Consider the following 22,442-nt stretch of genomic DNA (forward strand, 5'->3'; position numbering starts at 1 on the left):
CTGCCCTGCAGAACTGAAAAGCACTGGAATGTCCAAGACAGGAATGAAGGAAGCAAAAGAAAAACACATTCAAACTCTGCCCACCAATGCTTGGAGAGACTGCTGCTAGACAATCCACACAGCAGAAATACTCCCAGCTCAGGATTTCCTCTCTCCTAAGGGGCAAAATTTCTGCATTTCCCACAGGGCATCTGCAATCACAAATCAAAACCCAGTGATGATGCTGAGCAGGGCAACCACTTCAGAGCTTACGGGGTGGGCAAGGGGAGAGACGGACAAAGGGAACTTAGTAGACAATCTTCAAAATATTTTATTACAAAATACAGTACAGGGCTCGCAGAATGTTTCCCAATGTTCTCTAATACATACACTGCTGAACGAAACACTGCAAAATACCTGGCAGCTGCCCACATGAATCTAAGAACTTCTATAATAATTTTAATCCCCTTAGAGTTACAGACGAAACCTGTAACCGGCAGTGGAATGGAGAGATGGACAGTCACCGTGGCCGCCAGGCTCCTGACTGCTGAACAATGACATCGTTTTCTCCAGGGGTTGAAATCCATATCCATGGCTGACAACCCACCGAAAGCTGGGACCCAAATTCGTACAGAGATGAGGCAGAGTGGAGAGAAGACAACTCTGGACAACCCACAAGTCTCCAGCCACTACTTCTTATTCCTGGGCTTTAGCTCTTCGGCTGCGTTACGTAGGAAAATGTAATTTTTCTTTTGGGGGTTATAAAATTCATGTCCCTAAAGGGGAAAAAAAAACAGTACCTTAAAAATTGATTAAAAATCAGGGTAGCATTTTGTAGGCACTTTTAACATGCCAAGTCCTGTGCTCCATGCATGATGCGTAATCTCTCTGGAGGAATAAAACAGGTAAATGGAGAGAAATAAAAGTCAAACGTTAAACAAAAACTTTAATCCTCAGAGTAAAGGTTAAGGACTTGGTGGAAATGTCTTCAATGTGCCCCTCAGAAGGATGATCTTCTACATATTTATCATTTCAGCACTGAGACTTCTGTCAACCTTCCACCGCTTTAATGCCAAGATGACTCCCCCTCAGTGAGCACAGGCTGGGGAGGGAGGGTGGCGGAGGATGGGCTGGAGGTTTCTCAGCACAGGAGACTTCTGGTCTGTGACGTCACAGGGAGCGGGGCAAGTCCCAGGATGCGCCATCCCAGACGCGGAGGGAGGTGAAGTGCAGGTGTCAGCGTGTCTACTTGCGCCTGTGCTGAGGAGGAAGGGGGACTGTGTGACACTGGGGGAGTCAGAAGCACCCAGCTCAGGCCAGGCTAGAAAGGGCTGTGAACAAGCCGAGGCCCGTGAAAACTGTCCCACAGGGAAAAGGAATGGCAGCCACAAAGCTAAGTGACAATGACAGGACTCATGTTTCAGGAAGACACCAGAGTGGTGTGGGTAAGACAGATGAGTGGAAACCCGAGGTAACCAAAAGGCCTGGAACAGGGAGGTGGGAAGCGCCTCTGGGTGCGTTCTGCCGCCTGCAGTGCAATGATATGCTTTATTCTCACTCCTTGACAGTTACGCCAAGATAGCTCTAGAAGTTCTGCTCACCCAATGACCATTAAGTCTCATCGTAATACACAAAGTGCAGCTTTTCGGAACAGTTACGCTCAAGCAACAAGCTAATAATATTAATCATATGTGGGGATAACTGTCCTTCAACTAAGAACAATGGAAAATTCGTAAGCAACTTTTTTTTAAGTTAAAAGATTATAATTTAAGTGTTCCACGGTTGACATTAATTGCTCAGATGAATTAATTCTGAGTAGCATTCAAAGCGATGAGCTTTGATTTTACACTGTTTTCAATTTACAACTATTTTTTCAACGCCTGAAACACGCAGAGCCATGAGTGTGATGTGAGTTAAACATGGAGTTTTAATGCGGCTGCAGGCTGAGCAGGTGAAGAAGAGGAGATCCATCGAAGAGGCCCACGGGGAAACTGAGGCCTCAGGCCACAGTCTGGCTCCAACCCCAGCCAGGCAGAACCAAAAAAAGCACACTCTTTGCAAAACTGAGTGCGTGGCTTCCACAGGTGAATGGATGAACAAACGGTGGATACATCAAGACACCATGGACTACTACTCAGCAGTAAAAAACAAACTAGTGACACATTCAACAGCAAACAAGAGTACACAGTATACGAGGCCACCTACACAGAATTCTAGAAAACGCAAATTCACCTATAATGACAGAAAGCAGATCAGTGTGTGCGTGAAGGAAAGGATTACAATGATACACACAGGAACTTTTGGGGGAGATAAAAATGTATGTTATCTTGACTGCGGTGAAGGTTTCCTGGGTATATACACAGATACTGAAACTGATCAAACTACACTTTAAATGTGTGCAATTTATTGCCTTTCAATTACAACTCAGTAAAGTTGCTGGAAAAAGGCAGCTACGCGGCTCACATAAGCAAACGCTCAGAGAGAGTGCGCCCCCCACAGGCCTGAGCAGGCATCACAACAATGCACTGAGCGGGCAAGATGTACCGCAGGTGAAGTGGACAGAGCTCCGTGACTGCCCAGCTCTTCTGAGAAAGAGAGAGAACCAAAGGCGGCTCCAAGACCGACACCCCACTGACTAGGAGGTGTTTGCCTCAAAGAGGAACGAACACAGGAGAAGCCGCAAGCGGGAGGGTAAAGCGGGGGGCGGGGGGGGGGAATCCACCGGATTTTGATCTCCTAGGTTAAGGTGCTTAGGGGGTAGCCAGGGGCGGACATCCCGTTGGGACTGGGACACCGGAAGAAGTGGGGAGCGAGGTCAGGAGCCAAGTTAGACACGGAAGAGTCACCAGCTTAGGCTGGAAGAGCTGCTGCTTCGTGAATGCAGACGCGCCTGGAGGACCCAAAGGAGAACCACAGAAAAAGGCCTGCGTACAAGAGGTGGGCAGAAGAGCAGAAGCCACCAGAGATGGCGAGCAGCAGTCAGGAGAAGGACTACAACAGACCACAGAAAGGTCAGAGAAACCAAGCGGAGGGCTTTGTGAAGGGAAGAGGAAGGGATGGACCGGTGCCCAGCACAGACGGCAAGGAAGCTTCTGTACTGGACAAGAACAAAGGCAGCAAGAACCTGACTACAGTCCAGGAAACTGAGGAGACAGAGGTGGGGGAACAAAGAGGGCAGGGGGTCACCACTCTGGACAAGTTTAACAGAAGGGAAACCAGGCTTCTTAACACTTGTTTTAGAAGAGCCGAAGTGTGTGCTTACAGACGGGGGAACGAGACAGGGGACAGGCAGAGAAGAACGGAGTCGAGAGAGAGAGAGAGAGAGAAAGAGAGAGTTGTGTGCTGTGTGTGTGTTGTGTGTGTCTCGGGGAAGGGAGGGGGCCAGGGCCAGTGAAGACAGACACGTGTGGAGGTGAGCAAGAAAGACACCACGGCTCTGGAACCCAAGTACCCAGGTCTGCTCTCTTCACCATCACGCTGGGATGACTCCAAAACACAGCCAGGACCCTGTCAGTCCCTAACTTCCCTCCTCCCCACACAGCAAATAAGCAAAGAGCCAATGCCTCTGGTGGAAGCCCCACGGCCTTGCTGATCCCTCTTCACTCTCGCCCAACAACCCCTGGCATCACTGGATGACTCAGACCCCCCCGAGTGGCGGCCGCTGGGTTTACGCTGACCAAGCTCTTGACGTGGGCACGTTCTCAGAGAAAGCATGGGAGGGAGGCCCTGCTGTTTCCCTTTGCAGTGAGGTGACGGTGACATGCCATTTGCAGACACACAGCGTGTCTGGGGAGGCTTCGCGACTCAAGCCCAGGCCTTCTGACTCCAGAGCCTGGCTCTGCTGCCTGACGGGGCCCAGCGCAGGTTTGGGAATTCTCACCTTTGACCAGTCGTAGCTGGAAGCATATGCAAATATGTTTCCATTGTGATTGAAGCAGCAAGCCGATATCGGTTGATCTAACTGTTCCGAAGTTTTTAGTTTTGTTCTGGCATCTTTGTCCCAAAAGCTGAATCTACCATCAGATCCCACAGTTGCAAGGGTGCCATGAACAGGATGGAATGCAATTCCATTTACCTACAAATGACGGATACGTACAATGAGAAGCAGAGGCAGAGGAGGGAGGAGAAATCAGGTTTTCGCCAATGCAGACTTCCTGGTTCAGTCAGGACACAAAATGGAACAGATGGGTCAGTTCAGTAGAGCTGGCGGCCCGCTGATCACAGGAGAAACTAGCCCCACTTCCTGAACCAATCAGCAGCCCAGGACTGAATCTCGCCTCTTGTTCAAAACACGAGTCAGCAGAGGTTAATAAGTATGTAAGCTAGTGACACCAAGGAGCGAACCTCAGGAAAATGCCTTTTTCTTTTTCAGCAAATGGCAATTTCTCCGTTTTAGCTAAGTGTATCAACTGTCTACCAGCACTCATAGAGGTGGAAGTCGCTCCCCAAAACTCCTAAGCCTGCATTCAGAAACAGAGAGAACGAAGACGGTCAACATGTTCATAAAAACAGAAAACTGAAACCTCTCACGTAAGCCATTTATCTCTGCACGCAAACACACACAATGACAGTGATCTTTTCTGATCCCATAATGACTCAGCTACCCACCTCCAAGTCTAGTTTCTAGACACATTCTCAGGGTTACAGTTTCTAAAAACGTACCGCGTAAATGTCCTGAGGAGCTGAAGTGTTGGTTCCGTTAGATCGATGACATTTAAAAGTGAAGTTATCTTTGGCACTGAAAAACAAAGGCCCAACTTAGTTTTCTTCTTTTAAAAAAAGCTTCAAGTGAAAATCTTCAAGCTGATCAGGCCTCACTTACGGATTTGGGGGGTTGATGTAGTGAATGGCAACTCTCCCCTCAATGCTTCCCAGGGCAAAACCTGTCGGCTTGTTCTGTTTGTCTTTAAAAATAGCCACACATCGATGCTACAGTTGGGGGGGAAAAAGTATATCATCACAATGTAAGCTGTAACATTCCATAACTAATGTGACTGTAAACAGCTTTTATGGTTTTGAAAGAACCAGAAACAGTATTTCTCAAATATGGTAAAGAAGATAATTTCTATTCCTCCAGTAAGCATTATTTTCTTTTCACTCAGCCACATGATTTTATGAATAAACCTCGGACCAAGTGCTTCCATCCAGGCACTGTTCTCCCTCTGCCACCCTAAAGGCCCTGCTGTCACTGCAGCAGGGCACGCGGCCCTCAGAGCCCCGCCAGGTCCCATTCTGGCGCTGGCCCCCTGGTGGGTCGGGAGAACATGTCACTTGGATTCACAGCCCACCACTGACTAGGCGAGTGCCCTCCAGCAAGTCACCCAACGTTCCAGAGCCTCTGCATCCCCAACTGGAAAAGGGAGGTAGTGTCTGGCTGTGGAGCACGGGGGACCAAGGGTCAAGCATACAGTGGACGCGGCCAGAACTTTCTAAACCGTGCATAAGCTATGCAAAAGCCAGACACTGCCCTCGATCCAACACTGAGTTTGAGGGCCCAAAGGAGGGTTTCCTGGACTCCACAGAAGATCCCACAGCAACAGCCCACGGCCCAGCCTCCGGGGGCAAAGGAGCACAGATCCACATTCTTATTGTCATTCAAGAAGAGCTGCATTAAATGTAGACGGAGGGAAGGAGAGAAATGAACAGATCTGAAACCACATGCAGGGTAGAAGTGAGCTTGGTGGTTGATGAGATGGGAGAGGAGGAAAGGAGGGAGAGTGAATCAAGGACAACTCCTGATTTCTGGCTTAGACAACTAAGGGGCGGAGGCCCCATTTAGCGAGATGCAGAGCACAAGGGGAAGAGCAGGCTGGGGTGGTGGGAAGGGGCAGGTAAAGACTGCTCACTCGGCAAACACAGAATGCCTTCTATTCAGGCCTGGCTCCAGGTGCCAGGAATGAGGCAGCAATGAACACAAAATCCCTGCTCTCACTGAGTCTATGCTCTGGTCGAAAAAACAAGATGAGTAAAATCTACACGTACGTATATATAAGACACACACACATATCTATATATACATAGCCTGGGGAGAATGAGCAGGGAGGATCCTGAGAAGAGGTAACATGATCTGCAGAAAGTGGTCCTGGGTTTGGCACGGGTTTGGCTCTTGGGCTGAGACATGAGGAGGATGCAAAGGAGCTGTCAGACTGTGGGTGTCCTTGTCAGGAGCACAGAGGCAAGGCCTGCTGGGGATCCAAGTCTCCAGCCCACAAGGCGTACCTAAGCAACAGCAACGGCCGGCAGATGTAGAGAAGGCAGTGGCCAAGGGCAGACGCCTGGGGAACCTCAACATGCAGCAAGAACCAGCAAGGAAGACAAAGCAGCAACCAGAGAGGCAGGACGTAAGAGGCTGGCATTACAGAAACCAAGGACAGAGTTTTAAGAATATGTAATAAGAACAGCGGCGAATGCTGCTGCCACGGTAAGATGAGGGTTGATGAGTGTCCCACTGGAGCTACTGATTAGAAAGCCATCAGTGGCCATGCCAGAAACAGTTTCAGTAGAGTAATGGGGGCAGAAGTCTCAAAGAGGGTGAGAGATGAGTGGGAGGTAAGGGAACCAAGAAAGCTCACGTAAGACACTTACTTGACTTCAAAGGGAAAAAGGGACCGAGGTGGCAGAGGATGTGGGGTCAGAAGAGGCTTGTTTCCTAGGATTGGACTTGAGCCTGGTTCAGTGCCAATGAAGTACAAGAAGAGGGGAGATGAGATACAGGAGAGAGGCAGGTGGCTGACAGCCTAAGGCTCCTGAGAAGGCTCACCTAACAGCTGGGAAAAGGCAGGGAAGATGCAGGTGTAGCCAGAGTTCTAGATGCAGCGGGAGGAAGATGGGGAAGTTCCCAACCATCAGCTTCTATGTTCTCGGAGGGAGTGTCCAGGGGTCTGAAGAGAGTGAAGGAGATCTAAGAATCCGTGGCAGGTAAAGACCAAGCTAAAGACGGAAGCTGTGGATTCACGATGGAACCAATCCACCGAGGTGTGCACCCATTCAGCAGCATGCAGCGAACCCGGGGGATGTTTGCAGAAGATGGTATTTACTCACTAAACATTTGTGTTTATATCCTTAAATTCACCCCCTTTGAATGTCTGAAAGTACAACGATTTCCATATGTGGCCACGTGGCCAGATTGCCTGCGACAAGTGCTAAATGCGAGCTTCTTGATTTGACTTGTGACTCACCTGGTGTTTCAGCGGAGATTCTATCCTCCTGAATTCGGAAGGTTGATTCTCTAACTGATAGACGATCAGCCCCCGCTCTGCAGTCGCCACCACAGCCATAGGGTATATCTGGGGACACAGGCAAGCAGAGGCGTGCTTGAAGTGGATTGTGCTCTTTTTCACACCAAAGTATTAGATCAATTGTTTCTAGAGTCGCAAAAGTAAGTCTGAATTTTTTTTCAAGTTTAACAGTTCGATGATATTATCACATTTCAAGGTAACCTAGAGAAATCGTATTTGAAAGTAGAACATTCATATCTTTTTAAAAGACTCATTTTTTAAAACTACAAAATATACATTTAGAAAATGTACTGAGAAATAGAGAAGAAATGAACATCACCTCTATCACCCCATCAAATGATAACTGCCGTTAGCATTATGGTATGCTAACCCCCGTCTTTCTTCCTGAACGTTATACAGGTGTGTATATGTATGTTTCTATATAATGCTGATCCTTTACTCAAAGCGTGTTTAGTGAGCACCACCCCACACATTTTCCAGAGAACACTAGCAGTGGCCACATATCTAACATTCCCTCACATGAACCCACCACAGGGTTCACTTAACCATGTCTGTCTTGTTGGGCCACTGGGTCACTTCCCATGTTTTACTATATTATAGAGAACAAAACACATTTGCATCTTTACTTTTCTCATGATAAATTCCTAAAAGTGGAATTACTGGGGCAGTTGGTATAAAACTTCAACGTATTGCTAAACCAACAGAGAAAGTTCTTTAGTTTCTATCCCGCTCACTCAGAGACAGTCACCAGAGCTCTGGCACCACACCACCAAGCTACTGCCAGTTCTCCTCCAGCCACACAGTGCATGGCATTCTGGGGACAGCGTGGCATGTGGCTATCTGCCTATGTTCATACAAGTGACTAAAAAAATGTGACATCCAGGTTTCTGTAATTCTAGAACATATGCAGCACAAAAATCTACAGATTTAAGACGACTGAGGCAATCCAAACTACATCCCACGTCTATTATTAAAGTTTGAAGGGTTTTTACATTACCCTCTGATTGCAAGATATCATAAGGTAAGAAGTGCCTTTTTTCTTCTTTTTTTTTTTAAAGGAAATAATTATTACTAAGTTAAAAATTCCTTACCATGTCAGCACAGTAACACCTTTCAGGGAGTTGTAAAACCATCATAGGATTTGATGATCGTGTATCCCAAAACTAAAAGACAAAAAAAAACCAAAAAACAAACCCACAAAAACCCAATAAGTGACCATTCAGAGCTAAAGTCCAAATAGTGCAAGAATAAATGTCGGGCTTCCCTGGTGGCGCAGTGGTTAAGAATCCGCCTGCCAATGCAGGGGACACGGGTTCAATCCCTGGTCCAGGAAGATCCCACATGCCGCGGAGCAACTAAGCCCATGAGCCACAACTACTGAGCCTGAGCTCCAGAGCCCGCGAGCCACAACTACTGAGCTCGTGTGCCGCAACTAATGAAGCCCGTGGTCCGCCACAAAAGAAGCCACCGCAACGAAGAGTAGCCCCCGTGCAGCAACGAAGGCCCAACGCAGCCAAAAATAAAATTAATTTTTAAAAATAATAATAAAATAAATGCCAATCTTGGTCAGGCCATGCAGTCCCTCAACAGTATATTATACCTTCAAAGTCTTATCCCAGCTCCCAGTCATCACACAGCTGTAGTTTGGTGCTTTGATCCAATGTATGGTTTTAACAGGAGCATCGTGCTTTCAAGATAAAACCAAAATACACCAAGGTGAATGTAATAATATGCTACACAGCTTTGGTTCTGGAAATTCAAAGAAAAGGAACCTTAAATATTGAGGTCATACCAAACAAAAACCAAAGGATAGTTCAGCCCTTCCCCATGACCAAAACATTCAATGTAACATCAAGAGCATGTATCTACCTTCCATTCTAACAAAATTTAATTTGATTTTAACCATAATTAACTAGCATGTGAGAGTGAAAGGGGGAGATATTCAGGAATAACTCATAGGGAACTCCACCACAGTTGTATCACTTAGATGACACGCATTAAGAGATTGAGGAGATGCTTCTAGCACACAGTACTGCGATCTCACGGTACGCAACACCTTCCTGAAAATGTCTCAGTGTCAAGAGGCTCTTCCTCACCAGGCCAGACCCTCTGGTTCCAGGTTCTCTCATCTTCCTCATTTCTGCTTTTCTTAGCAGTCTTCACACAGAACCTGCCTGCTGTCCCGAGCAGACTGTAAAAGCTCCTGGCATGTGGAAGGGTCCCTCTTACTCACTGCTGCATCTCTACTCCTAAGGACAGTGCCTGGAGTATCACAGGCATTCATTCAATACAGACTTGTCGAATGAATGTGTGACCAAATGCAGTTGGTACAAAGGCAAGCCACACATGGGTGTCAGAATGTTGAGGACCAGCTGTACCATTTACAGATTTTAATGTCACTAGCTCCTTATTATGCCCTCCTCATCCACACACTACGGAAGACCCATGACAGAACAATTTATGAAATACTAGTTAAAACGAGAATGTGTACAAAATTGGTGTCATTTTTGTGCTACAGAGGTTTCTGGTATATTTAAATCTAATTGATTTGGAATGGTCAAACTGCATCTTTCCTATAATTGAGAATTATTGTAATTAAGGAATCATCGCAACCCTGGGCACCAGCCTTGCCCAGCCTTCCTGCAGAGGGTAAGTTTTTACTACCTGTGCTATCTGTATCGCCTGGTTACTGTTGAGGTCCCACATTTTGGCAGTTTTATCACATGATGCCGTAAATACTTTGCTCCCATCCTAAAAAAAAATAGAAAAAAATCTGACATTCTAAGAAAAATAAAACCTCTATATGAACACCTAGATATTAGACTGAACATACCGAGGCAGGTTTTATTTTGCAATTTTCATTTTTCCAATTATTTGGGGGCCAGAGTATTGCAAGCTACAATATCATATACAAAACACATTTTCTGCTCTTTTTAATTGTTAATTTTTTCTAAGAGATAATATGTAAAAAGGTCAAAAAAACCCTGAAGAGCATTTAGAATTATAGAGTGAAAACGAAGTCTCTCCTGACCCCAGCTTGCTGCTCAGAGGCAGCCATGGCCACTGGCATGTCCTCCGGGAACAGCCTTTGTACATCCTGTATCGATGTGTGTTACCTACCAGGAGCCACTTCAAAATTTTTTTCTTATTTTCATCAATTTCAAGCCTTCACAAAAGTTGCAAGAATAATACAATGAATACTCATAAACCTATCACCTAGATTCACCAACTGTAAACACTTTGCCACATTTACTGTATCTCTTTTTACCCCCCCCATTCCCTCTCTATACCACACGTACAATCATTATTACTTTTCAGCTCAGTATCTCATAGCATTCTAAAGTGCATGCAATAAAACTACACTAATTTATGATAGTCACTGGTCCAATGTAAACTATAGAATAGCTTAAAAAATTGGCAGTCACTGTATAGTGGTTTTAAAATACTCACTTACAGAACTCATAAAGTAGGTCAGTCAACATGAAGCACAAGGTAATTTAGAAACAAAAAGTACTGAGTTTAAAATTCTAGACCAGCTGTCAACAAATTTTTTTTCTTAAAGGGCCATACAGTAAATATTTTAGTCTTTGCAGGTCAAGAGGTCTCTGTTGCAACTCCTTAACTCTGCTGTTGTAGCTTGAAAGCAGCCATATACATTATGTAAATGAATGATGTGGCTGTGTTTCAAGAACAGTTTATTCACAAAAATTGGTAATGGGTCAGATTTGGCCCATGGGCCATAATTTGCTGACCCCTGCCCTACAGGACTTCATTTCTGGTTCCACAACTCAAAGATTTACCACTATCTTCCCCTAGCAAAAACTTCTTCCCATTTGAAGTCGCCAGTTCCCCATGAGAAAGAAGAGAGAAAACCTTCTTCTCTATTAATGAAGCTATGAGGGCAACTCCACAAATCCTTGGAAAGATGCTAATGTATGGAGCGGGATGCCCCGAGGTTGAGTGGAACACTGGCCCCTCAATCTCATAAAATGCCAATCCTACCAGCTGCAGGATGCCAGGCCCCAGTGGACACACTGAGACAGAGGCCAGTCTATCAAACGGCTGGGGCACAGAAACGAGATTCCCAAGCGCTCTCAACTCAGCTCCTCTCAGGTCCACCTGCTGTGGCCAGACCGACCATCCTCAGACTGCCAGAGAATCACCCTCACCAAGTTTGGCTTTTATGCCTCAAGCGTTAACTGTGGCTCTTCTGTGCTTCTGTGCCTTTCCACACCTGCCTTCCTCTCCCAGGCTAGCTCCTATTCCTGTAAGCCCCTGTGAGGGAGGCTGTTAAGTGCATGGGCTCTGGAGCCAGGAAGGTCCAGGTCTGGGCTCAGCCTTTCACCCCCTATATTCCCTCAAACAAGTCTCTTAACCACTTCCCACAGGTGCCCCGCTAGTCTTTACGTGGCTGAATCTAGCTGTCACTGATTTCCACTACCTGCAATCCTTCTCTGTTTCTCTACGTCTGTCTTAAGAGATCATGAGTTCCATAAGCACAGGATTTGCCTACCTCGCCTACTTTGACTTCCACTATATCCCAAGTGCTTAGCATACAATAGGTGCCTGACAATTATTGGAACTAAATAATGTTATTACCTGTTGTAAATACTATTATTATCGTCATCTTATAAGTGAAAAAACAGACTCAGAGAGATTCAATAACTTGGCAAAGTCAAAAAGTGGAGATAGAGCCGAAATTTGAACCCAGGCCTGGAATGGATGAGACAATGCTCTAAAGCTATATAAGCAGATGGTTTACTTTTAAGATTCAGCTCAATTCTTGCCTCTTCTGTGGAGCATTCACAGCCCCCTTCCCAAACTTTATAGCTGCCTTCTGGGTTCTGTCCACCCAGCACAGTGCATCCTGCCTCTCTCAGAACTCAGCTCACTGAATTGGAACTCTTCATGTCTATGTTTCGATGCCTCCACTAGATGGCGCACAACTCTAATGGAGATGGAGAAAGGAAACAGGCGGTACACATCTCTGTAAAAGCCAACAGCCTACTCAGTAACATCTGAGCAACAGAATTCCGGTGTCAGTTAATTCTATTTCTTACCATACTTGATAAGAAACTTACAATTCTGATCTGTTACCTGATCAGTAAAGAAAGACAGGCAAAATAAATTAGAAATATTTAAAATCTATTCAAGTTGCTATTTTTCTACAGGTAAATTAAAACTATTATTAGTCTCATAATAACCCAATCAGACATGTCAGAAATACATTTTACAGATAACAAAAATGCTTTAGAGAAGGCTGTCAGAGCTAATGATTAAAATGGGAGCAACTCTGGCTCCTTAACCATCTCAAAATATTTATAAATAGCAGAATCATTTCCTATTTGAAAGCTAAGTAAGATCACATCAATGTATGGTGTGAGTAGTTTGATATATCTCATAAAGTTAAACATATATTACATATGACCCAGCAAGCCCACTATTAGATATTAATGCAAGAGGAATGAAAACTTAGATTCACAGAAAATCCAATATACAAATGTTTATAGCAGCATTATTCGTAATGACCAAAAATGGGAAACAACCCAAATGTCCTTCAGCTGGTGGATGGTGAACAAAGAGTGATATATCCATACCATGGATTACTACTCAGCAATAAGGAAGACAAACTACTGCCAGATACAACAACCTGGATGGACCTCAAATGCAGTGTGCTCAAAACAGCCCGATTCAAAGGGCTTCTGTTTATGATATTCTAGTAAAGGCAGAACCCCAGGGACAGAAAACACATCAGTGGTTTCCAGGGACTGGGGGCTGAGGAGGATTTGACTACAAAGGGCAGCAGGATATCCTTGGGCTGATGGATCTCTTCTATATTTTGACCACAACTCTATGCATTTCTCAAAACTCACAGAATCATACACTAGAAAGGTTCAATTTTACTGTTTGCAAATCGCATCTAATAAAAAAAATTTTGCATGAGCCTGAGGAGGGACCTTGAGGCTTAGCTTCCTCAGCACAGCTGCCCCAGACTCTCAGTCAGGCCCCTTTGTTTTCTCTCTTCTGCAGGGTTCAGCCATCAACAGAAGGGAGGAGAGAAAGGCTGGGCTGTCAATCCTGGGCTCCTCCTTTAGGGAGGGGTGGGTCCTCCACAGCTGTGGCTCTTGCTGTGCGTGACTTCACCATCCCTGCTGGTTTCTTTGTAAATGGTACCTTCATTAAACTCCCCAATCACCCACCCACTCCCCCAAAAAGAAAAATAAAGAAGAGCTCAGAGCTGAATAAACTTGAACACATTTACTTATATTGCTGATGTTCAGGATTTGGGAGGAAAAAGACTTCCAAAAAAATGAAATATTTCAGAAGTTTAATAATGGAAAAGGATTAATTTTTCCCCTAGGACTTATTTTCTGGGACAGTAATTTCTAATTTTAAAACAACATAAGCTCATGGAACATGTAGAGGTAGGAAAGGTTTTAAAAAATTGTCTAATCCCTTGCTCAAGGAAATATGTCAATAAATTAATGGATTTTTTTAATGCAAGAAAAGCTTTCAGAGAGATTAAAGTTAACATGACTAAAGTTAACTGACTACATTATGAGTATCAATAAATTACTATATTTAAATTCAGGAACAGCACTTCTACAATGTGTATACATACTTGCTATTTGTGTTTCAGGTTATAATAAAAACATATATACATTTATATACACTCTGAAAACAAGAAAAAACTGAATGAAGCTTACATCGCTCCAGCAGACATCTAGCACAGGCCCAGTGTGCATCTGCTGGGCTTTTGGAATAGTCTGTCCATTGTCTTGAACTTCCCAGCATCGAACCTATAGTAATAAAACAAATTAACGCAAACAGCCAACTAATAATACATTATATGCATTTTAAGCCCTTTGCCCCAAGCCATAATCAGATAAACACAAATTTACATTATAGACACTTTTTTCCTATCAAATTAACAAAAATAAAATGAGTAATACTTGGCGCCAGCAAGGATAAGCTGAAACTTGTACTACTGGTAGGTGTGTAAGTTGGTACAGCTCTTCTGGAGGATATTTATCTGAAATCCTTAAGTCTGTACCCTGTGTCTCAACTATTTCGGGACTTGAGGATTTCCCATGATGTACTTTACATGCGTTATCTGAATTAATCTCTACAACAGCTAAAGCTCTGTGAACTTACTGTCATCTCCATCTCATGAAACAGGACACGAGGCTTAACGAAGATAACTGGCCCAGGTCCCATATCTAAGAGAGTGGCAAAGCCACTATGTGTTTATCTGATTAGGAGTGTGGTTGAATGTTTCAAGATTACTCCAGCAGGCCACTTGCACTCTTTTGTGAAGTGCCTCTAAGCACCCTTCGCCTATTTTTCTACCAGAGTTTTTATCTTTCTTTTCATATGCTATGATTTCTTTTTGGTAAGTATAGTGTCTGTGCAGGATTTATGCTATATCTAAAGGTGAAAAAACTTTAACATATGCCTGAAGAACATTTGCAGGATGCCTAGAAGGGAAATTTGTGTATACCATCATGGACAACTTTTATTTTCAATGAATACTACAGATCTGGGAATATACTTCAAGATACTGAACTAGAGTGGGAATTTTTGAATGACGCATATGATCCTGCTTTCTTAACAAAAATCGGCACAAGAAGTGATGCCTGCCATTCAGACGGGTTCACACTCTAAACTCGGTGCTTAAAAAAAGCCACGAATAAGCCTGAACTCTCTGCTTCATTCACTTGGAGCAAAAGAAAAAAAAAAAAAAAGCTAACTGTGCCCATACAAAGAGATATGACAGAGAGAACATGCGTTTAAGGAGCACTTACATCGTTAGCCCACGATCCTGCAATAAGAAAGTTTCCCGGCAAGGTTGGTGGGCTAAAAGATAGACAACCAATGCTATCATCAGGAGAGGATGTGACTTCAATATCCTGGGGTGGAAAAAGTCCATGTTAAAATGTATACATTGTCACAATTCAATTCAAAATTGCCTTCTTTCTCACCAGCACCTCATGGTGGCCTTCCCTCATGTCAAGAGCTAAGTGAATCAGATCTTTCTTACTCTGATAAAAGGGGAGCGTAACTAAGCCAGTGAAAGCACGGGCACTGCTGGACTGCAAGCAGCGCTCTCAAAGGCAGGCCCACAGCCGCATTCCCCAGATGACGGCCCACCCGCTCACTCTTGCCCCGAAGCGCTCCATCACAGCACCACCGGCCTCCCTCCGCCACAGAAATTCTGAGTCAACAGCTGTGGGCTGGGCCCTAGGAACCTGCAATTTTAACAGGCACCTCGAGGGATTCCAGTGATCAGGAATGTCAGGGAGAACAGGACACTCGTCCAGGGGACACGCAGTTTCTCCGCTCCAGTATTTGAGAAAGCAGCCTGGACAAAACTTCAGAGTTTTCACCCCCAAAGGAGGCTCCCAAGCCATCTGGGTTTCTCTCGCTGTCACCAGCGTGGGGCCCCCTGCAGTGTCTCTACAAACCCATGCAGCCTCAGGTGGTACCTTCATAGGGTTGTGATTATCTGCGGCGGCGCTGCCGAACATGCTGGCTCCCCCCGTGCCGAACCCGGAGGCTGCTCCAAACAAGCTCATCTGGGCCCTAAAAATAATGGGAAAAGCTAAGGACAGGGCCTCTCCTAAGTAATACACATCACTGAAAGGCAAGATACAGACAACTAAGTTATGGAAGGGAAATAGAGCGTAAATAAATAAATGGCTTGATGTCAGGCTTCTCTCTTCTGAAGAGATCTAAATATGCGATAAGCAGAGTGCTTTTTAAAAATAAACTTTCTATTTTAGAATAGTTTTTAATGGAAAATTCTTAAGACAGAAGAGTTCCCTGGGCTTACCTGGTGGCGCAGTGGTTAAGAAGCCTCCTGCCAATGCAGGGGACACGGGTTCGAGCCCTGGGCCAGGAAGACTCCACATGCCGCGGAGCAACTAAGCCCATGTGCCACAACTACTAAGCCTGCGCTCTAGAGCCCGCAGGCCACAACTACTGAGCCCGCATGCCACAACTACTGAAGCACGCGCGCCTAGAGCCCGTGCTCCACAACAAGAGAAGCCACCGCAATGAGAAGCCCACGCACTGCAACAAAGAGTAGCCCCCGCTTGCCGCAACTAGAGAAAGCCCGCGCACAGCAACAAAGACCCAACGCAGCCAAAAATAAATAAATAAAATAAATAAATTTAAAAAAAAAAAAAGAAGAGTTCCCATACACCCCACATCCAGTTTCCTTCTTAACTTTGTCACAATTAATTCACCAATACTGACACATTACAGCAGAGTATTTTTCAGTCACCAGGTAAAAAATAAATTCGCTCGTTTCTTTTTACACCGTTAGAGACACGCTGCTGAGCGCCAGGAACACAACTGGAAACCAGCAGAAGGCCCCACTCCTCCAGCTTCCCACTTAGTGACAGTTCCCTGTCTTCGTACTAATGTCCGCACTCTGGATTAGGTCAATATCTCTGCATGAAGTTACTTAGAAAAGCAACCAACCCTGGCAGTGATCGTAGGAGTTTAAAAAAGTAATCCATTTTGGTCTGCTTAAGTAGCAAAAGGTTTGGCATTACGTTTTGGGCATGTGCCCAGCAAGAATCCCCCCACTTTGAGTTTTCTCCTGGGCACCACAGTCTAGCAGGCCCACCTGGGTTAGAGCCATGTCTCTGCCACTCACCAGAGCTGGGACCCTGATCTCACCAAGCCTCATTTTCCCTACTCTGCAAACACAGAGAATATTAACACCTTCTCCAGGGTTGCTCTGAGGATCAAATCAGATTATCTATGTAGAAAGTGCAGTGTCTAGTGCATAGTGGGTCATAAACAACTTTCCCTTTTTTCCTTCCAAGGAGAAAGTCTATGTATTATAACTCTGATGCCTCACATACACTGATGCCACATTTTCAATTCTGTCATTGGTTAGTAAATTTTTACACCCAGAAGCCTACCGTATCAGCAACCTCTCCCAAAGGAGGCTAGCAGCTGAGTGACAAAAGTGACTAGCCCAATAACATACAGCTCATGGGAGAGGAGATAACAAGAGTAGCATCTCTTAAGAAGACAACACAGAATGGGAAAACTGTGAGGAATTCTGGGGAGGTATTTGAGTTTCCCGAGCTTTCTGAAAAATAATCAAGTGTAGGCCTACTAGGTCTATGAACGCATTAATATCTCAGAAAGCAACCCTGTGTGAGGCCGTGGTGCTTGCTGACCACCTCTGCCTCAAATGTTTGAGATGTATTTGAAACACCAGTTAACTGCACAAGCAAACAAAGGAATGACAAGGTTTCTGCAGTCAAGTCCAGGAACTAAATATATGATTTGGGCCACATTATTTAGCCTTGATTTTCTCATCTGTAAAAACAGACCCTGATATCCACTTCACAGAGTTACGAAAACCAAGTGAGGTTGTACACACAGTGCCTGAAACGCCTGTCCCTTCCTCTCTTCAACCGTCAAGTTTGGGAGAGAGCATTTCTGCCATTAGGGATGAACTACGGGAGAAGAACAAGGGCCATCGAGCGTTAATCAGCCTACGTGGGCCACATGTTGTGCAGGACACCGAGAACCCTCTAAACGTTCGGAAGACAAGTGTACGTCTCCAGCCTACCGAAGCGCGCGCTCCGTGCCTCCTTGCTGCACCCCAGCTCTGATGGCTTCCTCTCTGCCCCTGAACAAAGCAAGCTCCTCCCAGCCCTGAAGCATTCCTACCAGCTGTTCCTCCAGCCTGGGATGATCCGCCCTCCCCCAAACCCCCAGCTGTCTCAGTTTGAATCTTCAGGTCCCACTTCAAAAGGGGCCTCCTGCGAACTTTTGAGGGTGATGGAAACGGTCTAAAACCGCACGGTGATGATGTTTACACGACTTAAACTTCCCCAAATCATCAAAATGTACACTTTAAACGGATTATCGTGTGTAAGTGACATCCAGTGAAGCTGTTAAAAGCATCTTCGTAAAGGAAGGCCCCTCCCAGAGGCTTCCGTGCCTTCCTAATGTAACACATTGGAGCCTCCATCGCATCTCCGTCTTCTTCACAGCACCTGTCCCCATCTGGAACTTGTTGGCAGTCAGTCGCCTCCCCAGGAGAGTGCCAGCTCCACCACGGCAAAGAGCCGCCTGAACGCTCCCCTGAAACACACCTGGCCCTCAGCACAGCGCCTGGCACTTCACAGATACTTGCCTGGGCACAGTGTGTGCACGTGGATACAGGACTACTTGGCGGAGGGAACAGAAACAAAGAACCAGTTTCAGAGAGGGATAAATGCAACAAAGGAGATGAAACCGGTTACCGTGGGGGAGACTAAAGGGGGATGGCCTTCCGCAGAAGAACGGTCCGGGAAGCTCAACGACGTGGCGGCTTGTGTCTTATGAGAAGCCAGACGTGTGACGAGGAAGGGCAGAGGTGACAGAGGCTGCCATCCACTCTGTGACCCTTCCCGGTGCCTCGGTTTCCCCACGAGAAAAACGAGGGGGTTAGACCGGAGGTGACCCGTAAGGCCCCTTGCAGCTCTGACGTCCCTCCCAGGGGCCACTAATGGAGTTCGCCAACAGTCCTGCTCGTGCCCCAGCACCTCGCGGCGGGCCGCACTCGCCCGGGAGGACCCGGCCTCTGCGGCGCCATGGCGGCTGGGAACGGGGGGAAGCGGCACGGGGCCTACCTGAGAGTCGCGCCGCGGAGGGAAGCCGGCGACGGGGAGCGGGAGGAGCTCGGGAGCCTGCGACCCCGCTCGGGCGCGGAAGAGGCGGTAGCGAGGTGGCGGGAACAGGAATCCCGGGAGCCTGAGGTCTTCTCACGCCGGTCGAGGAAACGGCCCTAATTACCGCGGAGACACTGCGCATGCGTCTCCGAACCACTTCCTGTGTTGTCCGGAAGGCAGGGAAAGGAAGGAACAGGCTCCGCCTCCCCTAAGGGAGTTGCACATGCGCAGAAGCATTATTGACGCCAAGAAGAAGTCCTCGTGCCAGCAGTTTGCGGATTGGTCGAAAGTTGGTGTAGCCGACGCAGCTGCCGAGCGACCGCTCTGATAAATCCGCGGCCCCGGCTGGCGAAGGTTAGTTACAATTTTCTCTTGTGAATGACAAGTCTAGCGAAATTACGATTGCCGCCAGTTCTCAAGGCCATCCTTCGAGAAGCTGATGGGACGCTGCCTGGTTTCCTGCCCTGGCCTCCCTATTTGCGACTGGGGTATCTTGAGCCATCTGGTCTCTTTGGACTTAAGTTTCCAGCTGTGAAATGGGGATAATGATGCCTAACTTCCAGGGCTATTCTTAATTAGGTTCAAGTAAAGTAACACACATGAAGGCCTTTTGCTAAGTGTAAGGTTCCATAGGAATATTAAGGGGCTGTTATGACGCACACGTGCCAACTCCGAATATTTCAGGTGGTTGCTTTTTCCCCCTTTAAGAATGTCTGAAGGAAAAAGAGAGGAAGGGATCTCCTGAGGTTGTGGTACATACACTGACCCTTCTCCTTTACTACTCACCGTGGGCTGCGTACCAAAAGCCTTGACATCTTCAGGGAGCCTGAGGATCCGCGGGACCTGGTTATAAAATGCAGTTTCAGAAGGTCCAGTGTGGGCCTGAGAACCCACATTTCTAGCAAACTCCCTGCTGAGGTTGCCAGGCCATGGACCACAGTTGAGCACCGAGGATCTAGATGAGGTGTTGAGAATCACTTGGGGAAACTTTTAAAAAACTCTGATGCCTCACCCTCAGAGATTCTGATTTAGTTGTTCTGGGGTGGAACGAGGGAATTAATATTTTTTAAAAGCTCTCCGAGTGATTCTAAGATGCAGGCAAGGTTCAGAACCTCTCGTCTAAATAATGATGATAATAGTAATAGCTCCTTTAAGCACTGGATACTCCATCTCCTGTAATTTCTTTACCAAATGGATCATCTCATAGCATCTCTCAACTCTCAAAGCCCTCTCAAAGCTCTCTCAGTGCTTATCATATTGTCTCATAAAATTGTGGGTGTATTTGCCTTGTCTAGCTTCCTAGATTTTAAACGTTGTGTCTTAAGCCCATGTATATAGCACCAAGCACAGTCTTACATATTTTGGTGTTTAATATTTGTCGAATTATATTTTCCATGCCCAAGGAATCTTCCAGAAGCCTCTGTTATGTACAATACTGGTTATTCAGCATGCTTAAAAAAAATCTTTCTGTTGTTTAGGGGTGTATAATCGACAAGCTGGTTTTGCATATACCATCAGTGGAACAATGGTAGCAGCATGTGTACCCAAATATAACAGTAACACTCCTTGACTCTTTCTAAAGAGTGTTATTCAAACCCACACTTGTTCTCACAATGACACTATAGGTTAGGTATTATCACTATTATCCCCATTTTACAGTTGATGAAATGAAGGCCAGGTTGTAACTTCTCCCAGCTACAAAGGCAGTGAGTAGAAGTGGAATTGGGATGCAAGCAGTCTGCCCCTCAAAATATGACTTTAGAGATGGCAGTCTGTGGCTTCACCTCACTTTTTCCCTCAGAAACAAAAAGGGGGATCAAAACAATCTGTATCCATGGGTATGATTATTGAGCCAAAAGTCTAGGTGAAAATTTTTAAAAATAAAAAGTAAAATTAAATTTTGGTCATGGCTATTATTCACATTAGTATACCCTTCTGCAGTTTTTTACACAAGGGAGTATTTATGAATGACTACACAGTTTATATTCCATTTCTAGGTAAATAGAAACTGAATGTTTGTAATTTTAGTATCAGTTCCTTTTCATTTGAAGTGATCTTTAATTCTGTTATTTTAATTAAAAAGTCCTAATATGTTGTCTTAAGGTTTTGTAAATAGCTTGGTTGCAACGAAGCACACATTAAGTGTAGCTTTACAAGGAACTGCGGGCATCCAAAGCTGATAATACAAAATGGGCTCCTGTCTAGAAGTGCTCAGTCTCACACAGAAATCCTCATGGTTTCCCCAACCTCTTGTTGTGTCCCAGACTCTTCCACCCCATTCCTGAAAACAAGGACTTGAATATATATATTTTTAATAGATCTTTATTGGAGTATAATTGCTTCACAATACTGTGTTAGTTTCTGTTGTACAACAAAGTGAATCAGCCATATGCATACATATATCCCCATATCCCCTCCCTCTTGGGATGAATATATTTTAAAGAAATGTCCACCCAAAACAGTGGAAGGATTTGAGAGAACATAGAGCTTCTGCCAGCAGAGGGAGACCTTGGCTTGTTTTTACAAGATTTTCTTGGGCTACATAACCTTTAAATGGTGAACAGAAGTCCAAACAAAAGTAATGTTTCTCAATAGTTTACTACAAAAACATCCTGTTGAAAATACTGTTTAGTATACATGTACTTGTGGCTTAGCTTTGACAGCATCTATTCTTTTCAGCACCACTGAACAGGTATCTACATCAAACAGTTCAACTGAGACATTCATTAAGGGAAGTTATAGATAGAAATCCTGGAGTGTTTTTTGCCTATTTTGTAGAAAGTGCAATATGGGTTTCTTTTTTCATGAAATCATGACTTCTGAAATCAATTAGCATCATCAATGATGACGGTTAAATTTCCCAGAAACCTGGAGATATCACGAGAGCTTTTATTTTACGAGGGTGATTATGAGCCCTTAAGGAAAAAACCAAGATTCTCTGAACATCTTTTGGTTGCACCAGTTTTTATTCACTTTAATTATAAACAGACTCCAATCCAAATGTTCTTTCTTGATTAAAATTATGGAAATATTAAAAATAAATACAGATGGTAGAGACTGGAGCCTACCCGGGCTCTTTGGTGGGGCTAATGGCGGACTCTGGGAGGGCTCACGCCAAGGAGTACTTCCCAGGACTTCTGCTGCCAGTGTCCTTGTCCTCACGGTGAGACACAGCCACCTCCCGCCTCTGCAGGAGACCCTCCAACACTAGCAGATGCTAAAGAGATTCAGGGACTTCCCTGGTGGCGCAGTCGTTAAGAATCCACCTGCCAAGGCAGGGGACACAGGTTTGAGCCCTGGTCCAGGAAGATCCCACATGCCACGGAGCAACTAAGCCCGCGAGCCACAACTACTGAGCCCGCGCGCCTAGAGCCCGTGCTCCGCAACAAGAGAAGCCACCGCAGTGAGAAGCCCGAGCACCGCAATGAAGAGTAGCCCCCGCTTGTTGCAACTAGAGAAAGCCCGCGCGCAGCAATGAAGACCCAATGTAGCTGAAAGAAAGAAAGAAAGAGATTCAGAGGAAGGGAGAGATCTATATAAG

General features: G+C 45.5%; 1 protein-coding gene across 1 annotated transcript; it reads right to left on the reverse strand.

Annotated features, from left to right (window-relative positions):
- Positions 1–292: 292 nt before the first annotated feature.
- Positions 293–19,032, reverse strand: RAE1 (ribonucleic acid export 1). The gene is made up of 12 exons (XM_061208015.1): positions 18,863–19,032; positions 15,704–15,800; positions 15,023–15,127; positions 13,925–14,017; positions 9,882–9,968; positions 8,818–8,904; positions 8,309–8,380; positions 7,158–7,265; positions 4,802–4,908; positions 4,642–4,717; positions 3,860–4,054; positions 293–755 (listed from the first exon to the last, which is right to left on the reverse strand). Exons 2-12 carry the CDS (start codon positions 15,791–15,793, stop codon positions 669–671), a joined length of 1,107 nt encoding a protein of 368 aa, XP_061063998.1. The 5' UTR covers positions 15,794–15,800; positions 18,863–19,032; the 3' UTR covers positions 293–668.
- Between the last annotated feature and the right edge of the window lie 3,410 nt (positions 19,033–22,442).

This window comes from Eubalaena glacialis, chromosome 13 (assembly GCF_028564815.1).
Source record: "Eubalaena glacialis isolate mEubGla1 chromosome 13, mEubGla1.1.hap2.+ XY, whole genome shotgun sequence".
Lineage (NCBI taxonomy): Eukaryota > Metazoa > Chordata > Mammalia > Artiodactyla > Balaenidae > Eubalaena > Eubalaena glacialis.

What these genes read in the sequence shown, in the direction of transcription:
- RAE1 (XM_061208015.1), bottom strand. Translation starts at nt 15,793, where the DNA reads ATGAGCTTGTTTGGAGCAGCCTCCGGGTTCGGCACGGGGGGAGCCAGC. An exon ending in CAGGATCGTGGGCTAACGAT is followed by an intron (nt 14,018 to 15,022) that starts GTAAGTGCTCCT and finishes TTATTACTATAG; the next exon opens with GTTCGATGCTGGGAAGTTCA. An exon ending in AATCTCCGCTGAAACACCAG is followed by an intron (nt 4,909 to 7,157) that starts GTGAGTCACAAG and finishes CCCCAACTGTAG; the next exon opens with CATCGATGTGTGGCTATTTT.